Source organism: Dothidotthia symphoricarpi, assembly GCF_010015815.1.
Source record: "Dothidotthia symphoricarpi CBS 119687 unplaced genomic scaffold P153scaffold_1, whole genome shotgun sequence".
In the NCBI taxonomy this organism is placed as follows: Eukaryota; Fungi; Ascomycota; class Dothideomycetes; order Pleosporales; family Dothidotthiaceae; genus Dothidotthia; species Dothidotthia symphoricarpi.
In genome coordinates, this window is record NW_022985008.1 from 27521 (window position 1) to 47110 (window position 19590).

Genomic DNA, 19590 nt, shown 5'->3' on the forward strand with positions numbered 1-19590 from the left:
GATGAAGTAGCACTACGTCGCGCACTGCAGCGAATGTTACGCATACGAAAACAATCACCCATTGGCTGCCTACCATGGCCGCAGGTAGTTCAAAAGGTCTCGGATCTAACAATCTGCATCAAAAAGTCTTAACCAGGGTCATTGCTACGCCACTAACACCGGTCTCCCCACTCTCGCCGTCGTCTAACATCTGAGTACAGATCTGGAACCCGATCTTGTCGTAGAACCTCCTCCCATTCGTGTTAGTCCGTATCATGTCCAGGTGCACCCCTGCCGCGCCCAACTCTTTCACAGCTTCGAAGAAAGCATGAATCAGAGTCCTTCCCCAACCCTTTCCCTGATACTCTGGCAACACGTTGATGTGTATGTGCGCTGGATGCCGCTGCAGCACCTGTGGCCAGCTCTGCAGCATACTGCAATCGGCTTCGTACACTGCTTTTCTGAAGTGCTGGACATCTGGTCCCTCCATGAGCGGGGTTCCAGTTTGCACATCCGGCCTGGGGACGTGTTCGGGGTCCACAGAGGGAGCGAAGTCATCGCGCCAACGCTGTGCGAACGCTTTGGTGTCATCTGTGCCAATGCAGTAGCCGACCACGTGTCCAATGCCGTCGTCGAGCACGAAACATGTGCTGGGAGACAGGATGACGTAGGGCCTGTACCAGAGATACGTTCCGATGGTTCGAGCTGGCTCCCAGTCTAACCCCTGGTCAATGGTCACGAAGTACTGTCGACGTGGTCAGAACAACATTCCACGAAGGTGATGAATACAGCTGGATGGATTACCACGTGTAGGCCAGCTTCAAAATCGTGTGCCTTGTCATATGGACGCACGAACGGTATAGACATGCTAGCGACGATGAAACGGGATATGGAATTGACAATGTGCGTTTGTATCCTGTAGCCAGGAAGAGTCAACAGAACATGATACTTGCACAGAGATGGTTTATATGATATATCCAAACTTGCAAACTATCGATTTCGACGAGCTTCACCAAGCTGCGGGATCAAGGGCCGCGGGAAGCTGCAGCTGTCCACTACAACAGTTCGTATGTCAGATACATCTCAGATGTATCTCAGATTCGGGATTCGGCACGGAAATGCAGGACCGTCGAACCGACATACAGTCACGTTTGATGAACATTCACTTGAACAATGTTGATGGTTGAAGCTCAGCGATGGTAGAACTCTCCAATCACTGCTGGCTGCGCTAACGTTGACCGGTGCTGACTAAGATCCGGTGAAACTTTCGCAAGCACTCCCTCAACAGGCACTCTGCGCGAACTGCATCAATCCATCATCTGATGAGAAATCTAATCAACCAAACACAATCCTCTGTAATATCGTTCACACTCCAAGTAGTGTTCAATCGCAGGAAGCCAACCATGGCAGAGCACAGTCTCCTAGGCCTCCCCCGCGAACTGAGGGACATGATCTACTCGCTCGTATTACCAAAACGAGTGCGACTAGCCCGACGCGCCTCAACAAAGAGCCACGCATTCTACGACAATCACGGCATCCTCCTCGTGAATCATCAATTGCGAGCAGAAGCCCTGGATGCCCTGCTACCGCACACAACCTTCATCATCAGCGCAGATGAGGACAGCAGAACCCTAGAGACGCGCGATTGTCCCAACCGGGCGAGGATGAAAAATCTGCTTATCAAAGTGTGGTGCAAGAAGCGGAATCTGCACGACTTTGCGTTGTCGCATGTGTCTGGGCTGTGGAGCACGACGACGTTGGGGGACCTGCACGTGACGCTGCCGGGCTTGGAGAAAGTTGTGTTCGACTTGTCGTGGAAGGTTGAGGCACCGTGGTGCTCGTGGACGCGTCATACGCGCGAGTGGATGCTGCAATATCTTAGGGACTCTGTTGAGGCACAGCGCATCTGGACGGGGTGGGATGCCGACTATGCGCTGTGTGCAAAGGCTGTGGGCGGTTCCGTGACGCTAACTAGACGGCAGAGATGACTCAAAAGTATTGAGATCTGCGAGTGTGCTGGACGAGTTGAGGCGGTAAGATCGAGACGGAATCTTCGATATCCGCTGACGGCCTGGACCTGGGGCCCGTAGACATCACTCGTAGCGCATGTGCGTGCAACTCGTCCCTGCCCACATTGTTGAAGTGGATCTATCTCCATGGTGCAGATCTGGACGAGCTGTGATTAGTTATCTTCGCATGTTGAATACATCCATTCCGTCTCATCCGTTCTATCGAGGAGAGAAACCTCTCGAAGTTAGAGCCGGAAATAGCGTTGTGTTGGGATGTGACCAACAAGGTCCTAACAGCTAGAACAACTCTAATCAGTAGGATTCTAGGAATTGCATAATTTTAAAGGATTCCGAGAAATGCATAATTCCAGCAGTGCTTACTTGGTGTTGTTATGTTGCCTTTAGTTGTGTTTGTGTAGTGCTGTGGTAATATCAAGGTGATGTTGCTCTTGCAGACACTGAACTCAGGATTTCTTGCAAGAGCGAGAGAAAATGTTGGGCTTGGCTAATACACCAAAAATAGGTACACATCTCCTTCCATGATTATTAAGCATGTCTGGCATAGTGGACAGCAAGGTCAGGACTTTGCTTAGGATGTGTTTCAACCCAGACTTACCGTCTGGCTATTTGTAAAACAAGTCTACGCACCTGCACCTCTTCATCCCATTTAACTCACATACTTGCACAACTCATCTCTCATCGATGAAGATCAAACACGATTCGCAAGCCCCGGCACACCTAGTCTCTGTGGCCGTTCATCCCCACTCTTCTCATCCTCACTCGTCCCCTTCTCCTCGACCATCACACCCTCCATCCCCGCATCGCTACTCGCCCTCGCCTTCCCACTCCCACTCCCCTCACTTCGCGCCGGACTTAAACTCCTCAATCGTTCCACAGGCATGCGCTTCTGCAATATCTTCGCCGCGGAAGGCTCAAACTCCGCAATTGCAACCGGCGTAGCAATAGCCAGCAGGTTGCCCACGGCGCCGAGATCCGTATTCATCACCGATTCCAGGGAAGGTTGTTGCTGATTTTGCTGGACCACAGCAGGGGCAGGCATGACGGCGAGTTCAGGCAGCCATCTGCGGACCAGTGCGCGCTTCACACGGCTCAAGGCACCAAACTCCTCGACTGCAGGATCATACCCGGGCGTGAGCAGTAGTCTATCTGCGTTGAACCACGATTTGATGAGGCGCCACTTAAGGCTGCCCCACCAGCCCACCGGCACGATATTGGACTGTGGGCCGCGCCGTGTCCATAGCGACGGGTGCGATGTTGCTAGGTCGTTGTACAGCGCCTCGTAGACTCCGCGGCGCATTGGACTTTGGCGCTGCGAGGCCAGTGTGTGCTTTACGCCATACCAGAGGATGAGGACTACGAATAGGATTGGGACGGAGGATATGAACCAGTACTTTATAGGGGGCATTGGGTCGGCGAATGTGGATACGTTCATGCCGAAAAAACCTACTGTGACTGGGGGGCGGTTAGTGAGGAACCGTGAAAGGAAGTAAGGAGGGGTGTGCTTGAAATAGGTTGGGATGGGACATATCTACGTACAAGTCAATGGCAAGAAGATGAACGTAATCCAACTCAGTCTCCACATAGACAGGCCCAGCTGCAGCGAATGCCGCGCATCCCTGATCCCCACACTCTTGTACATCAGGTCTGACAGCGCACTCGTCGGCAGCACAACATCCCTCTCCCACACACCAGGCAGTCGCTCCAGCTCCCCCGGCACACTCCCCAGCCACTTCTCATCCTCCGTGGGATTCGCATTGGCCAGCTCATACAGATGAGCACGCATCTCCTTGACAATGTCGACGTGTATGTAGAGCAAGCGCTCGACTTTGAGCCACAGGGAACTGTTCTTCCACAGCTCAGGGGCGCGCGACTCATCAGCTGGGTTCTCGTAGATTTTGTCCTCGAGGATACCGACGTGGGTTTCGCATATGGAAAGGAACTTTTCCCAGGAAAAGGCCACTGCTTTGAATATGTCGCGCAAGATAAAGTCCATGCATTCTGTGGCGAGCGTGGAGTCGTCGTTCATGTTCTCACGCGGTAGATAGAATGTCAGTCGCCGCCAACGCGATTCGAGCTCTTGCCGCGCACCGATCAGCGTGTCCTTTACAGAGCCGGTTGGTGACGTTTCGAAGATAATGATTGTGTTGCCGTTATCGAGGGAGCGCAGCTTGGGAATGTAAGCATTCTGCTTTTTGTCTGCATCGACGTTTCCGTATTGTTTCTTCAGGCGCTGGTATTCCAAGTACGCATCTTCATCATAGGGGTTTGGAATATCCGGGTCCACTGCTAGAACGGGTGTCTGGAGTCAATTCTTAGCGTCGCGCAATCATGAAACGTGAATATACGTACCCCATCGTTAAGTTGCACGTACACACTCAACCGCTGAACATGGACATCGAATCCATAACACGGCATATCATCCTCATCATACCGATTGAGCTCCATAATCTTCAACGCCTCATCTTCCCTGCGCCCCACACTTCCCTTATCGTAGTATCTCAAGTACTCGCACCCAAACGCCGTTCGGCCAATGCCCCGCCACGGGTCCCGTTGCGCGCGAAACGTCTTCCCGCCCAGCACGGGCTTCCCGCCGCGCATTTGGGGGCGCTCGTAGCGTGCCCACCGGCCAAACGCCGTCCCCACCAAGTCGTCATTGGCGTCGATGTTGAACTTGCGCAATAGATAGTGCGTCGCCCATGGCGCATTCTGCACGTGAATGACGCGCAGCGCCGCCTGCGACGAGAGGTCTGAGGTGTTGTAGAAACGGCGCAGGCCGTGAATGTCGGAGAACTCCTGGGACATGATCTTGCGGCGGTGCAATGTGGTGTGGGATTGTGCGACGTAGTCGATCAGCAGCACGCGCCCGTGGTCCCAGCTGTCTCTCGTCCATGGCAGGTGCCATTCGATGTTTGAAATGTGCTTGCGTTTGCGACGGTCGCGGATCGGGGGTGCGGGTACGTGGGTCGATGTAGACGTGGACGTGGATGAGGTCGGGGTGCTGGTTGTCTGCGCGTGCTCTGGGATACGTCAGTCCAACATCCTCAACCTCCATTCCACCCGACAAGTACCAGAACTCACTTGGAGGATCCATCGGCGGCTGATCTGTATCCGTATCCTCGACCACAACCCGCGGAGGATCGCTCTTCGAGCGACTCATCCTGATACTCGCACTCATCTTCCTTTCTTCTTTTCACCAAGTATCCACACAATAAGAAGCCAGAGACTCAATCAGCAAATCATTCCATCAGTCGTCGTAATCGTAGTCGTCGTCAAAGAACACAATCCTAGAAAAGAAGAAGGCAACGTGAGGCGAGCAAACAAACGAAGACGATCCGTGAAGCGAACGAGTGAGCGACATGACATGGCAAACAATATGACTCCCCACCTCGTGCGTGCTGCCTGATTTAATAAGAGTAGACACCGGAACACCCCCAGCCACATTCATCCAGGCACGTAGGAGGCCTTGCGCTGCGCCTCGTATATGTGTGGTGTGTGGTGTGGGGGCGAGAAGTCACGGCAAGGGAAGGTGTGTGATCATATGTACATACCCATGACCATCAAGCGAGGGTTCGGCACGCCAGTTCCGAGTTAAGCGGTTGGCTTCTTTCCTTCTGCTTGTTCAACTTATCCACGATAACGATGCAGCCCTATTCATTCTTGGAATCACTGGAGATATATAAGAGACCAGGTAAAGCAGTGGGACGCTGTGAGTGTGTCTATGCTCAGGGGAAGGATCGTTGAATCAGAAACACATACACTTGGTTTCTTACAAGATGATAGTACCTTCACAGATCAGAATGTACAGATTTGTGCTAAACACCATACTAACTGTGTTATACACAAGCCTGCCTGAACGCGCTCACCATGTAGTGAAATACTCAACGCGTAGCTAGGAAGTAGGAAACTCCATCAGCCATCACTCGTTAGGAAAAATCGACCATCAATGACAACAATCACACCAAAGACACCAAAGACACACACTAAAGCACCATCCAAGCAACGAGCACAACCAACCCCGGCAGCACCAAACCCTTAACCACCGTCTCCAGCCCCCTCCTCAACTCCCTCATCTGAACCCCACGCATCCATATTGCAAACTCCCTACTCTCATTCTTGAACGGAAACGCACAAGCCGGCACCTCCCTACCCAGAAACCCACACAAAGGCTCCCACCCACTACCCAGCCTATACTCCAACAACCTCCCCGCATCCACCCTACTCTTAACAAACGCGTAATGCCTTCGATACGTATCCCGCGCATTGGCGCGAAACCCCGCTTGATCACGACAGTCGAACATGGCGTACTGCATCTTGCGCATTGTGGTGGCTGGGCGCATACTGAGACACCAGGGTTCGAACACGTTGAGCAGGAGCCACGCCATGGGCGTTTCTAGGGCGGAGATGAGTTGCGAGTCGAAGCTGTGGTACCATTTCTCCATGTCGCGGTGCACGAGGATCACTTTGGCCTGAGGGGGGGGAGAGGGGATTGTCAGTCTTCTTTCACTGTGTTCAACGCTGCTCTGCTTGACCCCCAACATACATCAGGATACCACTCTAAGAACTCCTCCGTGAAGGCCAAACATGGAAAATCGCTCAGCACTTCAAACTCGCCTAGGAAGTCGTCTTGGTCAAAGTCCTCCTTGGTGTATGGGCGGCCTTTTTCGTAGAATTTCGCATCGATTGCGGCTTCCCACTTCGGTAAGTTGTGGCGGCGCGAGGGGTCGATGTAGTCGAAGCCGTGGTACTTTGTGTAGCCGAGGATTTTGTAGGCCTCCATCATGGATACGGAGCCTGTTCGGGGCATGGCTAGATGGAGGATCTTTACGGGAACTTTGCGGGTGGGCTGGGACATAGTGGAGGGTGATGGTGATGATGGTGATGTTAATGATTCTGTGTTCGATTGAGTGTGTGTATACTCCTGCTTGAGTAATAGTCGCCCTAGAGGTCGAGGTTAAAGTGGAGTCTGTGTGGACAGGTATCGTCAGCACAATGAGGTGCACGTCCAAAAAGTAAGCGCTGACTGTAGGATTCAACTACGCCGCACGTGGCGGGTTACCTTACCTACTACCTCTCAACATCACCTTTTGTGCGGAAAATTCACATGCTGGGCGCGTTGAGGCAGCATTTTCTTCGAGATCGAATCGACTATTAAGGTGTCTGACGTAGTGATCAGGCCTCTGACGAATGAAGCGATAATGTACAACCTACGGCTAGAGTTATGCTCAAGGAGGAACCATAAAGACTAGGACATCCAACACACATCTAGCATACTATTGTAGGCTGATGATTCCTTAAATGTACCATGAAGAGAGATAATTTCTGCTTGGGTCCAAAACCACAACAAATCTTCTCATTCACCGGGATTCGTTCCGTGCAAGGTGGCGATTCGAGGAGTCGTGTTTGGATTTCAAGTTTCACAGTCAATTTTCCACCCCCTCTTACCCCATCCCCAACCACCGAAAGCAATCTCCAAAACCCCCTTCACAATGAAAGCCGGTTCGACCACAAAACTAATCTGCAAACAACCCAACCATCGCTGCTTCCAAAACGACATAACCACTACCCTTACCTCTATAGAGCAGGCCCCGCACTCCACCGACCACGTGACGAGAAGCGTAACAGCAAGCGGCCTAGGCGGCTTCACCACGCACATATCGCTCATCGAAGCAAACGCCGTGTCCATCGACTACTACGTGACATGATTCGGCACTGTGCTCTCTGTCGCCGCGTCAGATGGGAACTATGCATGGGTCAAGTTCTGCCGGGAAAACGGCGCGGATGCAAATTACTCCATGGTTGTTGGTGAGTGTAATTCTATATCGGCGGGCGCGGCGGAGAACGGTAAGGGGGGGTTATGGAACTGCTGCTTGAGTATGGGGCGGCGCTATCGTGATTGCTGCGGAGGCGGGGGAGACGGAGGCGGTTAGACTTTTGCTGGAGAGGGGGGAGGATGTGAATGAGGTGGGAGTAGGTCACCCGACGGATCCGAGAGTGATTGAGGAAATGGGGACTGCGCTGCACAAGTCGGTTACTGAGGGACACGTGGGGACTGTTAAACTGTTGCTTGAGCATAGCTCTGATGTTAACCTCCAGGATATACAAAGGCGCACACCATTAGCCTTAGCCACACGTCCGGAGATTGCTGTTTTGCATCGAGATAGCGGTACGAAGCAGGGACGCGGAAGAGCAGATATACCTGAGCAGGATGCAAATTAAGTGTTTTCGTGCTACGAGACTTCTTCACTGTGTTTGTTTCGCTCACTCGTGCAAAAACTATTCAGTGCAAGACTATCTTACGAGTTACTCATCAACGCCAACCGATACTGACTTCACTGAGATCCCAAGTAATTCTTCCACAACACACGCAGCACAAACTCCTGTATTCCACACACATCCCACAGCCAGCGTCACCCAACAATGCGTAAGCCTCCAACCCATCACCACGGCACAAACACCATCTTCCGAATCCAAAAACCTCGCAGCGAAAAAGCGGGATTTCTCTTCACTGGTTACGCCACTAAACCTTCGTAGTGGAGTAAAATCTGGATAACTTGGTAACCGTAGTGTACACAGCACACAACCCAGGCGCCTAAGCAGAGTGAGTACCAATCACTGCTCTACCGAACCAAAAAAAAGTCCACCAGACCACACCCGCCCATGTAAAACCGCTGAGACCCCGTCTAAAAGATGGGCAAGCACTTTCGGCAGCTAGGTTTCTGTTTAGCTAGGTTTGAGGGCGTACTATCCCATTCTATTTCACGCAGTACACCAAATCACATACTACACCCCGCGCCATGCTTCCTCTCCAGAAAACTGCAGGTAGTAGCGGTATTTTGGGTGAGATATGTAGGCTGTAACGATTGAAATCTGGTCTGCGTGGGGTTTGAAAGGACTGCTTATCTAGTGAAGTGATGTGTAGGATCTTGGAGTGTATGGTATATTTTCTCGGTGAGATCTGGATCTGTAAGGCATGGTATCAAGTCTGGTATGGTGTGGTATGGTATGGTATCGATCCACCACATAATATGCGCCAAAAAACAAAATGCAGAGAAACGCCATCTCGCAGAGTGGAGAGATAGAAGAAGAGAGGAAGAGAAGGAAGAGAAGAAAAAGGACGCATAAACACGCGCCAACCACGACACGGAAACAACTCCTCATCCACCAAATCAGACCAGGTCAGGTCAGATCCGATCCGATCAGATAATCTCATGCCTCTCCCACCCCGTCGGTTTAGGATGAGCCAGATCCTTCCCCGGATGCGGTTTCTCCACATCCCTATACTCGCTGACAAACGGATTCGGGTCCTCATTCTGATCGAGGTTGCCAAACGTATGATTGACCTCTCGATGTTTACTCTCATCCGCACGAACTACACCGTATCAGCACACCATCCATGCCCAGACATCCCCTCTCGTAGAAAAAAAACTCACTATAAAGCAGCAAATCGCGCATCGTCCTCCTACCCTCCGGCATATTCCAGTAATCGACCGCAATATCCGGGGCCTGCATACCCGCCCACTTCGGCAGACGGCCCGCGTCCAGATCCTGAATCTGGCGCGTATACGTAATGACTGCTTCTTCCTCGAGGTAGCCGACGAAGCGGTGGACGGTGCGCGGGCTGATCAAGTACGCGAAGAAAAGCGCGTTGCACCATACGCCCTGCGCGGCGAGCACCATGAAGCGCATGAAGCGGCCGGGTTGCTGCATCTTGAGGAAGACGAGGAGGTGCATGCGTTCGTTGTAGCTTTCTTCGAGGAGGGATTCGATCCTGGGGGTGTTAGAGGCGTAGGGGGTTAGGGGGTGGGAAGGGAGGAAGGGGCGCACCATCCGTTGTCGCGCTTCATGCGTCTCATGGAATGGAGGTGGCGTAGCATACCGGCGACCATGCCGGGCACGCCGGCAACGCTCTCGAGGAACACGTTGCGGATCATGTATTTTTCCTCCGTCATGGCGTATTTTTTGCGTGCGGCTTCGGGGTTCTGCGCATTGAGGTCTTGGGCTTTTTCGTGCTTGTAGCCCGTGGCGAAGTCGAGGCCGAAGCGGAGGAGCTTGACGGCTTTGAGGGCGACTTTGTCGGAGAGGGTTTTTGCTTCACGGTGGGCTATGACGACGGAGTTCATCTGCTCCTCGTTGTAGACTGGGGGTGGGTCAGTGACTGCGTATCGTCTTTGTGGTGTTGGTGGGCGTACCTGGATGGGGCCATGCTGCTGGTGTTGTTCGCACCTTGGCTGTCTGCACATGTTCGAAGAACTTCTGGTCTTTGACGTCGCGTGGTGAAGAGGAGAAGTGGCGTTGACCGAGTGGCGAGCGCTGTACCACGATCAAGACAGGTTGGAGTCTGAGGTTAGAACACTTGAAAAGTTGGGCAACGGCACGGTTTGAGGCTAGTGATCCTCGTGTTGCTGTTCTGGTGGATAGCATTGACGTTGTATATCAGAGGGGAGATGTGTGTATGAATGGAGATGTAGTGATGGATGCTGAATACAAACAACAACCAAGCTGAGGCAACAACTGTCTTTATACAATGAACGCATTCCTCTTATTTGACGCCAACATGCTAGATAAAATTGTGCACGAGATTTCAGCCGCTTGGAGCCAGCAAGTTGCGGCACAGTAAGCATAGGGTGAATCAGGGACGTGGGGACTCGGGGAGCAAAACATGGCGTCTAAGAGGCTAGAAAGGGCTTCGTGTATGTCAGATCGGGAATAGGAGGGTTTTCGAGGTCGCGTGCAGTATCATGTTTGAAGTGGCTGTGAGGATGGTGGTTGTTCAGCTGGGCGTCTGCGAGAACGGGCCGGGTGGGGAGCCTTCCAGCGAGTTGCCCCTCCGAAAGATTCTCGTCGGTGACTCGGTGATCCACCATAACAGGGCTGACTACTGATGTCGATGCTACGGTTCGCGACGTCCAACTGGATCTTGCTCATGTCTAGGCTTGGTCGAAGCGGCACGTATTACGAATTCTTCGTCGCTAGGCTTGGTCGTGCTAATTATACACATGCAAATGCTTGTTCAAGACATGCGGCCAGTCAGGTAGTCAGGCCTCGATTTTGATACCTCCGAGGGGGAAAGAGACAGAGTACACCTCACTTGACATTGAACCCGCTCTCTCCAGACTTTGTCGAGATGTCGTCGTGCTTGACGCCAGAGACACTCGCCGCTGATGGACCCTTGTTCAGGTGCTGGACAAACTCCTTGATGGCGTCCTCGCTGCCCTGAGCCTCGCCTTGGACCTACACAGCGTCAGGATGTCGAACGTCATAGCAGAGATTGTGAGAGCTGTGAGACTGACCGAACCGTCAGAGGCATTCGTCACGTAGCCAGTGACGCCAATGCTCTTGGCCTGCTTCTGGGTGAAGTTCCTGAAGTTGACACCTGCATGCGTGAGCTTGAGTGAGGAACGGTGGGAGGGCACGAAGCCGACGCACCCTGCACCTCGCCCTTGACAGTGTATGAGATCTGCTCGGGTCAGTCTTGCTACTATGCACAGCAGATGTTGGGGGTTGTCGCACTCGCTGGGTGGACATTTTGGCGGTGGTTGAGAGGAATCTCTTCATTCAGTTTCTTTTTCCAGAAAAGAAGTGACACGCAACGGTATTGCAGCCCTGCAGCCCACGTCGCGCTTCAGCAGGCGGGCGACGTCATGGCGGCGCACGTTAGTGGTGAAGCTGCTGGAGCGTTAAGCAAGTCGCACCCCTGCAAGCAGTAGATGGCGGGGCGCATGGCGAGTCGCGACTGCAGGCACAAGTGAAGGGGCGAGGGCTGCTTGCTTTTGCCGTGTCGTTATTCTCCGGCCTCAGCCTGTCCATCCTGCCCATCACTCACTCGACGGTGCGGCGCCCAGTGTGCGTGTGCACGTGGGGTACGAGGAGCGGACGACGCTAATCGCGCGTTGTTTTGCTTCAATCTCGCGTCGACCTGAAACCAATGAGTCTACGTTAATCAAACCCCTTACCTGGCAACAACCGCGAAACACCCAGGCCGCCCGCAAACACGCCTACGCCACCCAGGTCTGCTGCTGCTGTCGCTGATGCCCGCTCAACTCGACCGCTGCTCCTGCCTCAGTCTGTAGCCTGCCTCCCCTATCCACCGCCCACCATGGACCCAACCGCCGTCTCCCCGCCCGCCCGCCTGTCTTCGCCAGAGCCATGGGCCACGCCGTCGCTCGCCCTCAACGCCGTCCCGCAACTCGACCGCTCCGTGTCCACCGAGTCGTCGCGGTCCTCCGTCTCCGGGCGCTCGGTGAGCTCGAGGGTCTCGGAGAGTGGCATACCCAGACGACGCGGCTACATGCGCCCGGAAGGCACCCAATTTTCCGACTCGGCCAAGAACAGAGAGAGCGTCATGAACCTCGGCACCATTGCGCACCTGCAGTACTACTTTGCGCGCACCGGACTGCTGGACACGGCCACGGGGCGCGTCGCAAAGGGACGGAGGCCGGGCTCACGGACGCCGAGTGGGAATGAGCGCCCGCTGTCAGAGGGCGACCTGTCGACGATGCTGTCGCTGGCCTCGCCCACAGGCACCATCGACCATATGGGCGAGAGCTTTGTCGAGTCGCCCCTCGACGACATGGCCTCGATGAGCTGGGAGGACAACGAGCCCATGATGTTGCCGCCGACCGTCAGCACCTACAAGAACAACCCCGTCTATGTGCCGCCACCACCCGACATGACAGTCCTCCGCCGCGAACTGCGCGAGTCGCTCGCCGAAGCCGCAAAGCACCTGAAAGAGATCGAGAAAGGCTTCCCCACCGCGCCACAGAGCGACGACAACACTGATGGAAAGCGACGCTCGGCCGACGCAGCAGGCTGGTATCAAATACAAGGCCTGAACCTGCTCGACGTGACGACATTAGCCATCAGAGCCGCGAAGAACTACTACACCGCACACGAAGCGCCGCAACGACTCTACGCCATCAAACCCGAACGCCAGATCCGCAAAGAGCTCTACCAAGTACTCGAAGTGCTGAAACGGTTGGCGATACGCAACTTTGCCAACGGTGTGCAACTGTATGAAGTTTCTCAGATCAGGCAATGGATAGTAGACATCAGCCAACTGCTCGACACTGAAGAAGAACTGGAGATTGTCGAGCACGAGGAGCGCGAGAGCTGGACATGGCGCGAGGGCGACTGGACAGGCAGAGAACGAGAGCGGGAACTCCTATTTCTCCGGTCGTTTGACAGCAGTACAGACGTCCTCCCCGAATGGACAGAAGCCAGCGACACAAACATCCCCACACCCTTCCTCTCCGCGTTACAGAACGGCCTACGTCTAGTACACCTGCACAACACGCTCGTGCGCAAGTCACGGCGCCAATTCGAAGAAATCAAGCAGTTCCACACCGACACAGCGAAACCATACCGATGTGCAGATAATCTGCGCTACTGGGTCAAGGCTGCCGAACTGCGCTGGGACATCAAGCTCGACGTCGACGTCATGGGCATTGTGCATGGCACGGATGCGGTGGCCTGGCAGAAGTTCGATGCTGCCGTGCTGACGTGGTGTCAGGGCGTCAGGGCAGAAATCACAGCAGAGTGGGCCAAGGAGAAGCAGAAGCAGAAGAAACGCACGCCCACGCTGCATCTGAGAACGCCCACGCTGCAGGACAGTTCCGATCCTGGCTTTGAGATCGTCGATGCTAGTGTTGCGGCATAGTCCCCAACTCTGACTTCAAGGCTGAGGCCTGAACTGTGTAAAGGGGAACACGCGGATATGAACATGGAGTTTATGTCGAGGGCGGATTCTGTCATCTCATCTCATCTTTTCACCTAACATCTACATCTCCTTCTCCTTCACTGTCAAAGTGTGTGTCTTTTTCTTACACCATATCTACCCTTCTAATTGACCCCGTCGAGTATAGCATCAGGATGTTTGGACGCGCGCGCAGGCTTTTCCTTTCTTACCCTTCTTCTTCGTGTCTCGGTCGACAGGTCAGTGTGTGTGTGGTGCTGGATGGAGACTTGAGTTAGATACCCCATATTACGCAGGGAGAGGACTGCAGCTTTTGCTTTGTTTCGTTGTTTATAGTTGGGGCTACATGCATGGTAGATTGATAGGTTGATAGGTCGATATAGAGACTCCACTCACAGACTTGCTTGATGTCCTCATTTTGTACAACAGTGCATGTGGATGTGAACGACCGGCCAAGCTAAGCAACAAACGAACACATATTACATGGGTCATGCCAGCTAAGCACATAACGCGGACACGCTTCCGATGTATCGTTCGCAGCAGAGCAGGACACGGACGCAGTGGCGCTGGGCTATGGTTGTCTGTCAGGGGTTTGCTGGGCAATTTAGGTACAGGACCCTGGGTAATCAAAAGGGATCCCCGGCGGACCCGACCGTTGGAATCTGAGGAGCGTGTTTCATGATGATGATGTGGTTTTAGATATGATCTGGACCGGTTCTTTGTTGGATGTGTTTGATATGTCTTGACTTGACTTGGGGACTTGTTCATCCACTGCTCACTCGTTGACTGATTTGTTGTTGATCCATTCGCTCCCACTACTGTGACACACAGCTGCATGCATTGTCAATGGTTGGCTCCCCACGCACGCGTAGCTGTTAGCCCGACGCGACTTTCCTCAGCGTTCCACGGAGCACTCTGTGGTGTGGGCAAGCAACAGCAGTGCACGCAGCAATTCCTCGAGCTGAGCCGAGCCTTGCCTTCTCCTGGCCCACATACACCTGACCTGGCACAGTCCACCGGCACACTCCAAAGTATGCTCAATGAGCAGCTCGTCGCCGCCGCCTCTGGTCAACAGCAACCCCGCGAGTGGTGAGCTGGCACGGCCACCACCAACACGGCAAGATCCTCCCCCAACGCCGCCGTCGGCACGCACCGCACCAACATCGCCGCGCCAGTCGCCCAGCAGCAACGTCCTCGACAGAAGTAATAGCACGAGCAGCAGCAGCAGTGGTAGGAAGTTGGCGAGAAACGTCGCGCCCGGCCTGCTTGCGCGCATGAAGTTTCTCAACCAGGGCGCCGACAGCAAGACGACGACGGCCACGCCTGCCATTGGCCGCATCTCCGAGCACAAGATCCGGCACCTCGACGAATTCCACAAGGACCGCAACGTGCGCATTGAGCGTCGCGGCACCGCCTGGAACGGCACCACGGCCAGCCAGGCGGGCACGCCGCTGATTCCCCAGCTCACGGGCGAGAGCGTCCCCGCGCTGCACATGGAGCCCGACATCGAGAGCGACTACAGCGACGTGACTAAAAGTGACAGGGTGCTGCCTGAGGAGGGTGAGCGCCATGGCTTGGACGTGCAGGCGTATAAACTGCCCGACGTCGCCGCCGACGCCGCCAAAGAGCTGCCGGACGTTGATGTCATAACGTCAACAACAGCAACAACAATAACACCACCACCTCCAACACCACCAACCACATCCATCGCCGCCGACATGTCGCGTCCGCCCACGCCCCCGCCCAAGGACACGCCCCCCCTCGAGGAAGTCTCGGTCCTCGACGACGTAAATGGCATCGACGTCGCCGCCTACTTCTCCCGCCGCCACCACCTCCACCGCACAAACTCCGTCTACACCCTCTCCAAGGCCAGCTTCACCAACCAGATCCAGCAGCTGACGTCGATGAAGCTGCCCCCCACGACTATCGCCTCGGAAATCACCGCCCTCCCCTCGTCGACGCTCGCCGGCCGCGCCCTGCACAAGGCCGCCAACGACATCCGCCTGTGGATGACAAAGGCGACAGAGGTTCTCGAAGGCCTCGACGCTGAGGATGACGTCGAGTGGGCTGCTGCTGCCGGACGGGAAGGGTTGGCAGAAGTGGACTCCGCAATCAGCAAGTTCGAGGGCCTCATCACCGTCTACATCACCGCCATCGAGGACCTGCAGTCGCGACCCGACATTGCGCTGCTACCGGCCAGGGACCAGGAAACGCTCGTGAGCCAAATGGAGGATGTCGTCAACAACTGGTCGGAGATCAAGAAGACGCTCAGGGGCATCAAGAACCAGGTCGAGGTTGCCATGGAGTGGGAAGAGCTGTGGAACACGGTGCTTGGCGAAATTGGTCTTGAAGTCGAGAATCTGAGCCGGCTGGTTTTTGAGATGGAGGAGCGCCGCCACCGCGTCATATCTGACTCTGTTGCTGAGTCGGCGGAGAAATTCGACATTGCGGAGCTCGAGACGATTGTTGAGGAATTGCCGCGACAGGCCAAGATTCTCAGCCATCGGTTTAGTATGCCGCCAACGCTTGCAGTTCTGTCGCCTACCTCGCCTATTCCATTGATTGAGCAGGAAAATACAAAGCTGCTGGCTCTGTTTGCAAAACTACAACCACTACGCGCATCGCTTGACTTCCTGCCTATGCGTCTAGCTTCTTTCCAGCACCGTGCGGGCAATATATTTCCTTCAGCGTGTGAGGAGCTGATGGAGAGGAAAGAGCAGCTGGAGCAGCAGGAGAAGCAACTCGAAGCAGAAGCAGATGCGCTGCGAGAAGAGCTGGGCGAGGACAAGTGGGTGCACAGCTTCAGGCAAGCGGGCAGCAAAGCCGTGGCGATGTACGACTCCTGCATCAAGAGCATCCAGAGACTGCGACAGGCCATTGATGAGGGCGACGACGAAAAGCTGACCTCGCGCATCGCAACATACAAAGACAAGAGGGACCACTATCCGCCGTCGATGAAGCGCGTGTTGGAGTTGATTGACATTGAGATGAAGCACAGGTCGACAGTCAATGGCGAGATTTTGCGAATTCAGCAGGATGTGAGACAGAAGGTGTCTCACCTGGAGACGGAGACCACCGACATGGATGCGCTTTTGGATGAATTCAAGGCGTCGCGCAAGCTTCGCGACTCGGTGTCTACAGTTCTGTCTGCTCGCACAGAGGCCTCACTGTCAGGATCCGCCGTCGACACACCAAACAGCTCCCCTGCATCCAGTATCATCATGAGCCGCAAGAGCAGCGACTACGACACGACAACATTATCAGGGAAGAAGGTCCGCCAGGCTCCCGGCACCGCCTCGAAACCTCTGAATCGCCGCTACTCCAGCATGCCCATTGGCATGAGTCCCGCTCCTCGCAAATCCCTCCAACCAACCACCCATCTCCAGCCCCCAGCACCATCCCGCACCACATACCACACCCCCGTCCGCGCCGCCCGCGAAATAACCCCCCCACCCGACCGGCCCGCCAACCGCCCCTCCAACAAACCACGCTGGAACTCCAGCACAAATATGAGCGACACAGTCGTAGGCCACAACTTCAAGCCCCTAAGCCTCACCTCTCCCTCGCCTTACCAGCGCCGCCTAGAAACCCCACGCAGCCTATCGAGCTACTCGTCCATCCCCGTCCGCAGCCCACTAAGTCGCTCCTCGCCCCTCTCCCCCCCGCCCCCACGCCCAATGTCCACGAAACCCACCACTCTTCGCCGTCCAGTCGCAAATCCCATGCAGGGCCCGTCTACCCCGGCGAAGAACTCACACTCCATGCCCACTACGCCTCTCTCTGCTTCACATACACCCGCCGGCACCCCGTCGTCGTCGCGCCGCGTCAGCATCGCGCCCCAGGATCACGACGCAAGAGACGAGAGTCCCGTCCCGAGACGCGCAAGTCGGCCTACGAGCGCGATGAATGCGCGTAGGAGCAGCATGATGCTTCCTGCGCCTAGGACGCAGATGCGCACTTCTTCCGCGTTGAGTGTTAGTCCTGCTCAGGGTGGGGGGTTGGGCAGTATTGATGAGGGGAGGAAGAGTCGTGGGAGTGGGGGTGCGAGGGGGGATGGGAATGGACGGCAGAGTAGTGCGGGGGAGAGGAGGGTGTGGAAGTGAGGCTTGGGGTTCTTCGGTTTTTTTCTTCTTTTTTCGTCTTTTTGGACGGTTTTTTGAGCGAGCGAGCGAGCGAGCGAGTTTCTTTCTTCGGTGTCGTGTTGTGGCGTGGCGTGCTTTTCACTCCCCCTCCTTAGCTTTTTTTCCGTTGGGGATGGGATGGGCATGGCATTAGGGATTTTTCATGGCGTTTTTTGGGGGGTTGTCCTGTTTGTACGGAAACAGGAACGGGAACAAGCATAGGGCTGTGTTGGGGCAGGGCAGGACTTGGTGGGGGTGGGCAGGGGCTTGGTAGGGAAGGCAAGGCAAGTGTACTTTTATACCCTGGTGTTTCTTTTTTCTGTGTGTGTCTTTCTTCTTCTTCTCTTCTCTTCTGCGAAGTGCAGAGGGAGGTTTTACTGGGTTTTGGTGACTTGGAGGGGACGAAGGGGGAGGGGGGAGGGAGAAGTAATACCATTGTGGATGGAGAGGGTTGGAGGGGGAGGGGGAGGGGGAGGGGGGGCGGAGTAGGTAGAGAAAGAGAGAGAGAGAAAGGAAGATGAAAGAAGAGATGTATAATCAATTGCTAAACTTGATGTTTTTGCTTGCTTGCTGTGTATCCCCCCCTCTTTCTCTCCCTTCTAATCCCTACATTTTTTCCTCTTACCCTTCTACTTCCCCTCTAAACCCGCACTGCCTTGCCTTGCCTTAAACAGTATCCATCCACCGTACCGCACTGCACCACATCACCCCGCCCAGCAAACCCTCGCGCAAAGAAGACATTGATACCTATACCATTCCCCTCTCCCCCTCTCTTCTACCTGTTATACTCTACTCTAGTCCAGCAGCCACACAACAACGAACCGCCTGGTAAACATAGGGTGCTTGTATATCACATATTTCCAGTCTTTCCTGTTTCTGATTTTTAGAAGACTGCTTACAGTGGCGTGATCTTGCGTGTGTGTATGTCAAGGTAGGAAGTTATTGTAGATAGGTGGAGAGATGTGTAGTAGATGCTATGCTGTGATGTGTAGGAAAGTATACATGGAGCCACATGTTATCTCGCACTGTTACCATATGAAGTGTCTTTCTTTAATGCTACTATGCCCTTCCCACTTGGCTTATCTATCTACTTCGATGTTCTATAGTCTTACAGCTCTGAGCTGACGAGAAGCCGAGGGCGAACGACGCAGTGACACTCAATATTACTACGCTTCGCGGTTTAATATCTATGCTTGTCTCTTTCAACATTTAATCCAGTCTACACCTTCTACGCGCGCCTTATAGTAGTCCCCTAACATATATCCCTCTATAACACACACCCCTTTCTCCCAAAATCATCTCGGTCAATTCCAAAGGACTTGTGCACTCAGTAAGCGTTACCATCTAACTGGTAGAACCATTATAAATTCTAGTAATAGATCGATGCTTAGCCAGTGTTCTACGGCTAGGTAGGTACCAGGGCATGATTAGTACAATTAGTATGAACTACTACCGGTATTCTTACCACACTAGATACTAGGTCACAACTTATCCGACGATTGACAAACACCTAGGGATGAACTCCAGTAGACAAACCCCGAGATTCTGATTCTTGGTAACGGCCTACGCAAAGTTCCCACTGAATTCCACGTAGCATTTACACATAAGAACCCGCAAATCCTACAATCTCCAAATCTACATTCTTCCATCAACACAACTCACTACATCGATCACATCATGTCCTCCTTTATCCCTTTTGTCTAGCAGTACATAGAGAATGCAAAAAGCGCTAATACATCACCCCGATTTCGCCCTAGAACTTCGTTTT

General features: G+C 54.1%; 10 protein-coding genes across 10 annotated transcripts; 4 read left to right on the forward strand and 6 right to left on the reverse strand.

Annotated features, from left to right (window-relative positions):
* Positions 1-118: 118 nt before the first annotated feature.
* P153DRAFT_278606 (GCN5-related N-acetyltransferas-like protein) lies at positions 119-846 on the reverse strand (the record flags this gene model as incomplete). Its single annotated transcript, XM_033662963.1, has 2 exons — positions 119-724; positions 784-846. The coding sequence occupies 2 exons, from the start codon at positions 844-846 to the stop codon at positions 119-121; spliced, it is 669 nt and encodes a 222-aa protein (XP_033528745.1).
* Positions 847-1382: 536 nt separating this feature from the next.
* On the forward strand, positions 1383-2016 carry P153DRAFT_380176 (uncharacterized protein; the record flags this gene model as incomplete). The annotated part of the gene is made up of 2 exons (XM_033669909.1): positions 1383-1915; positions 1962-2016. 2 exons carry the CDS (start codon positions 1383-1385, stop codon positions 2014-2016), a joined length of 588 nt encoding a protein of 195 aa, XP_033528746.1.
* Positions 2017-2512: 496 nt separating this feature from the next.
* Positions 2513-5511, reverse strand: P153DRAFT_362127 (uncharacterized protein). The gene is made up of 4 exons (XM_033667063.1): positions 5088-5511; positions 4359-5026; positions 3546-4308; positions 2513-3461 (listed from the first exon to the last, which is right to left on the reverse strand). Exons 1-4 carry the CDS (start codon positions 5164-5166, stop codon positions 2698-2700), a joined length of 2274 nt encoding a protein of 757 aa, XP_033528747.1. The 5' UTR covers positions 5167-5511; the 3' UTR covers positions 2513-2697.
* Positions 5512-6169: 658 nt separating this feature from the next.
* Positions 6170-6846, reverse strand: P153DRAFT_254175 (uncharacterized protein; the record flags this gene model as incomplete). The annotated part of the gene is made up of 2 exons (XM_033662759.1): positions 6170-6475; positions 6550-6846. Coding segments are annotated over 2 exons (603 nt in total), but the record flags the coding sequence as incomplete, so codon positions are not given.
* A 606-nt stretch (positions 6847-7452) lies between these two features.
* P153DRAFT_391708 (uncharacterized protein) lies at positions 7453-8225 on the forward strand (the record flags this gene model as incomplete). Its single annotated transcript, XM_033671088.1, has 3 exons — positions 7453-7702; positions 7766-7811; positions 7882-8225. Exons 1-3 carry the CDS (start codon positions 7496-7498, stop codon positions 8223-8225), a joined length of 597 nt encoding a protein of 198 aa, XP_033528749.1. The 5' UTR covers positions 7453-7495.
* Positions 8226-8882: 657 nt separating this feature from the next.
* Positions 8883-10552, reverse strand: P153DRAFT_139 (alternative oxidase-like protein). The gene is made up of 4 exons (XM_033662094.1): positions 10199-10552; positions 9834-10146; positions 9440-9777; positions 8883-9378 (listed from the first exon to the last, which is right to left on the reverse strand). Exons 1-4 carry the CDS (start codon positions 10428-10430, stop codon positions 9206-9208), a joined length of 1056 nt encoding a protein of 351 aa, XP_033528750.1. The 5' UTR covers positions 10431-10552; the 3' UTR covers positions 8883-9205.
* A 541-nt stretch (positions 10553-11093) lies between these two features.
* P153DRAFT_371760 (Acylphosphatase) lies at positions 11094-11534 on the reverse strand (the record flags this gene model as incomplete). Its single annotated transcript, XM_033669338.1, has 4 exons — positions 11094-11240; positions 11300-11382; positions 11436-11466; positions 11520-11534. 4 exons carry the CDS (start codon positions 11532-11534, stop codon positions 11094-11096), a joined length of 276 nt encoding a protein of 91 aa, XP_033528751.1.
* Positions 11535-11799: 265 nt separating this feature from the next.
* On the forward strand, positions 11800-14109 carry P153DRAFT_362134 (uncharacterized protein). The gene has a single exon (XM_033667064.1). It carries the CDS (start codon positions 12106-12108, stop codon positions 13663-13665), a length of 1560 nt encoding a protein of 519 aa, XP_033528752.1. The 5' UTR covers positions 11800-12105; the 3' UTR covers positions 13666-14109.
* On the reverse strand, positions 13855-14640 carry P153DRAFT_129 (uncharacterized protein). The gene has a single exon (XM_033662032.1). The coding sequence runs from the start codon at positions 14536-14538 to the stop codon at positions 14044-14046; it is 495 nt and encodes a 164-aa protein (XP_033528753.1). The 5' UTR covers positions 14539-14640; the 3' UTR covers positions 13855-14043.
* Positions 14480-18212, forward strand: P153DRAFT_328574 (KAR9-domain-containing protein). The gene is made up of 2 exons (XM_033665358.1): positions 14480-17225; positions 17430-18212. Exons 1-2 carry the CDS (start codon positions 14742-14744, stop codon positions 17802-17804), a joined length of 2859 nt encoding a protein of 952 aa, XP_033528754.1. The 5' UTR covers positions 14480-14741; the 3' UTR covers positions 17805-18212.
* Positions 18213-19590: the final 1378 nt, after the last annotated feature.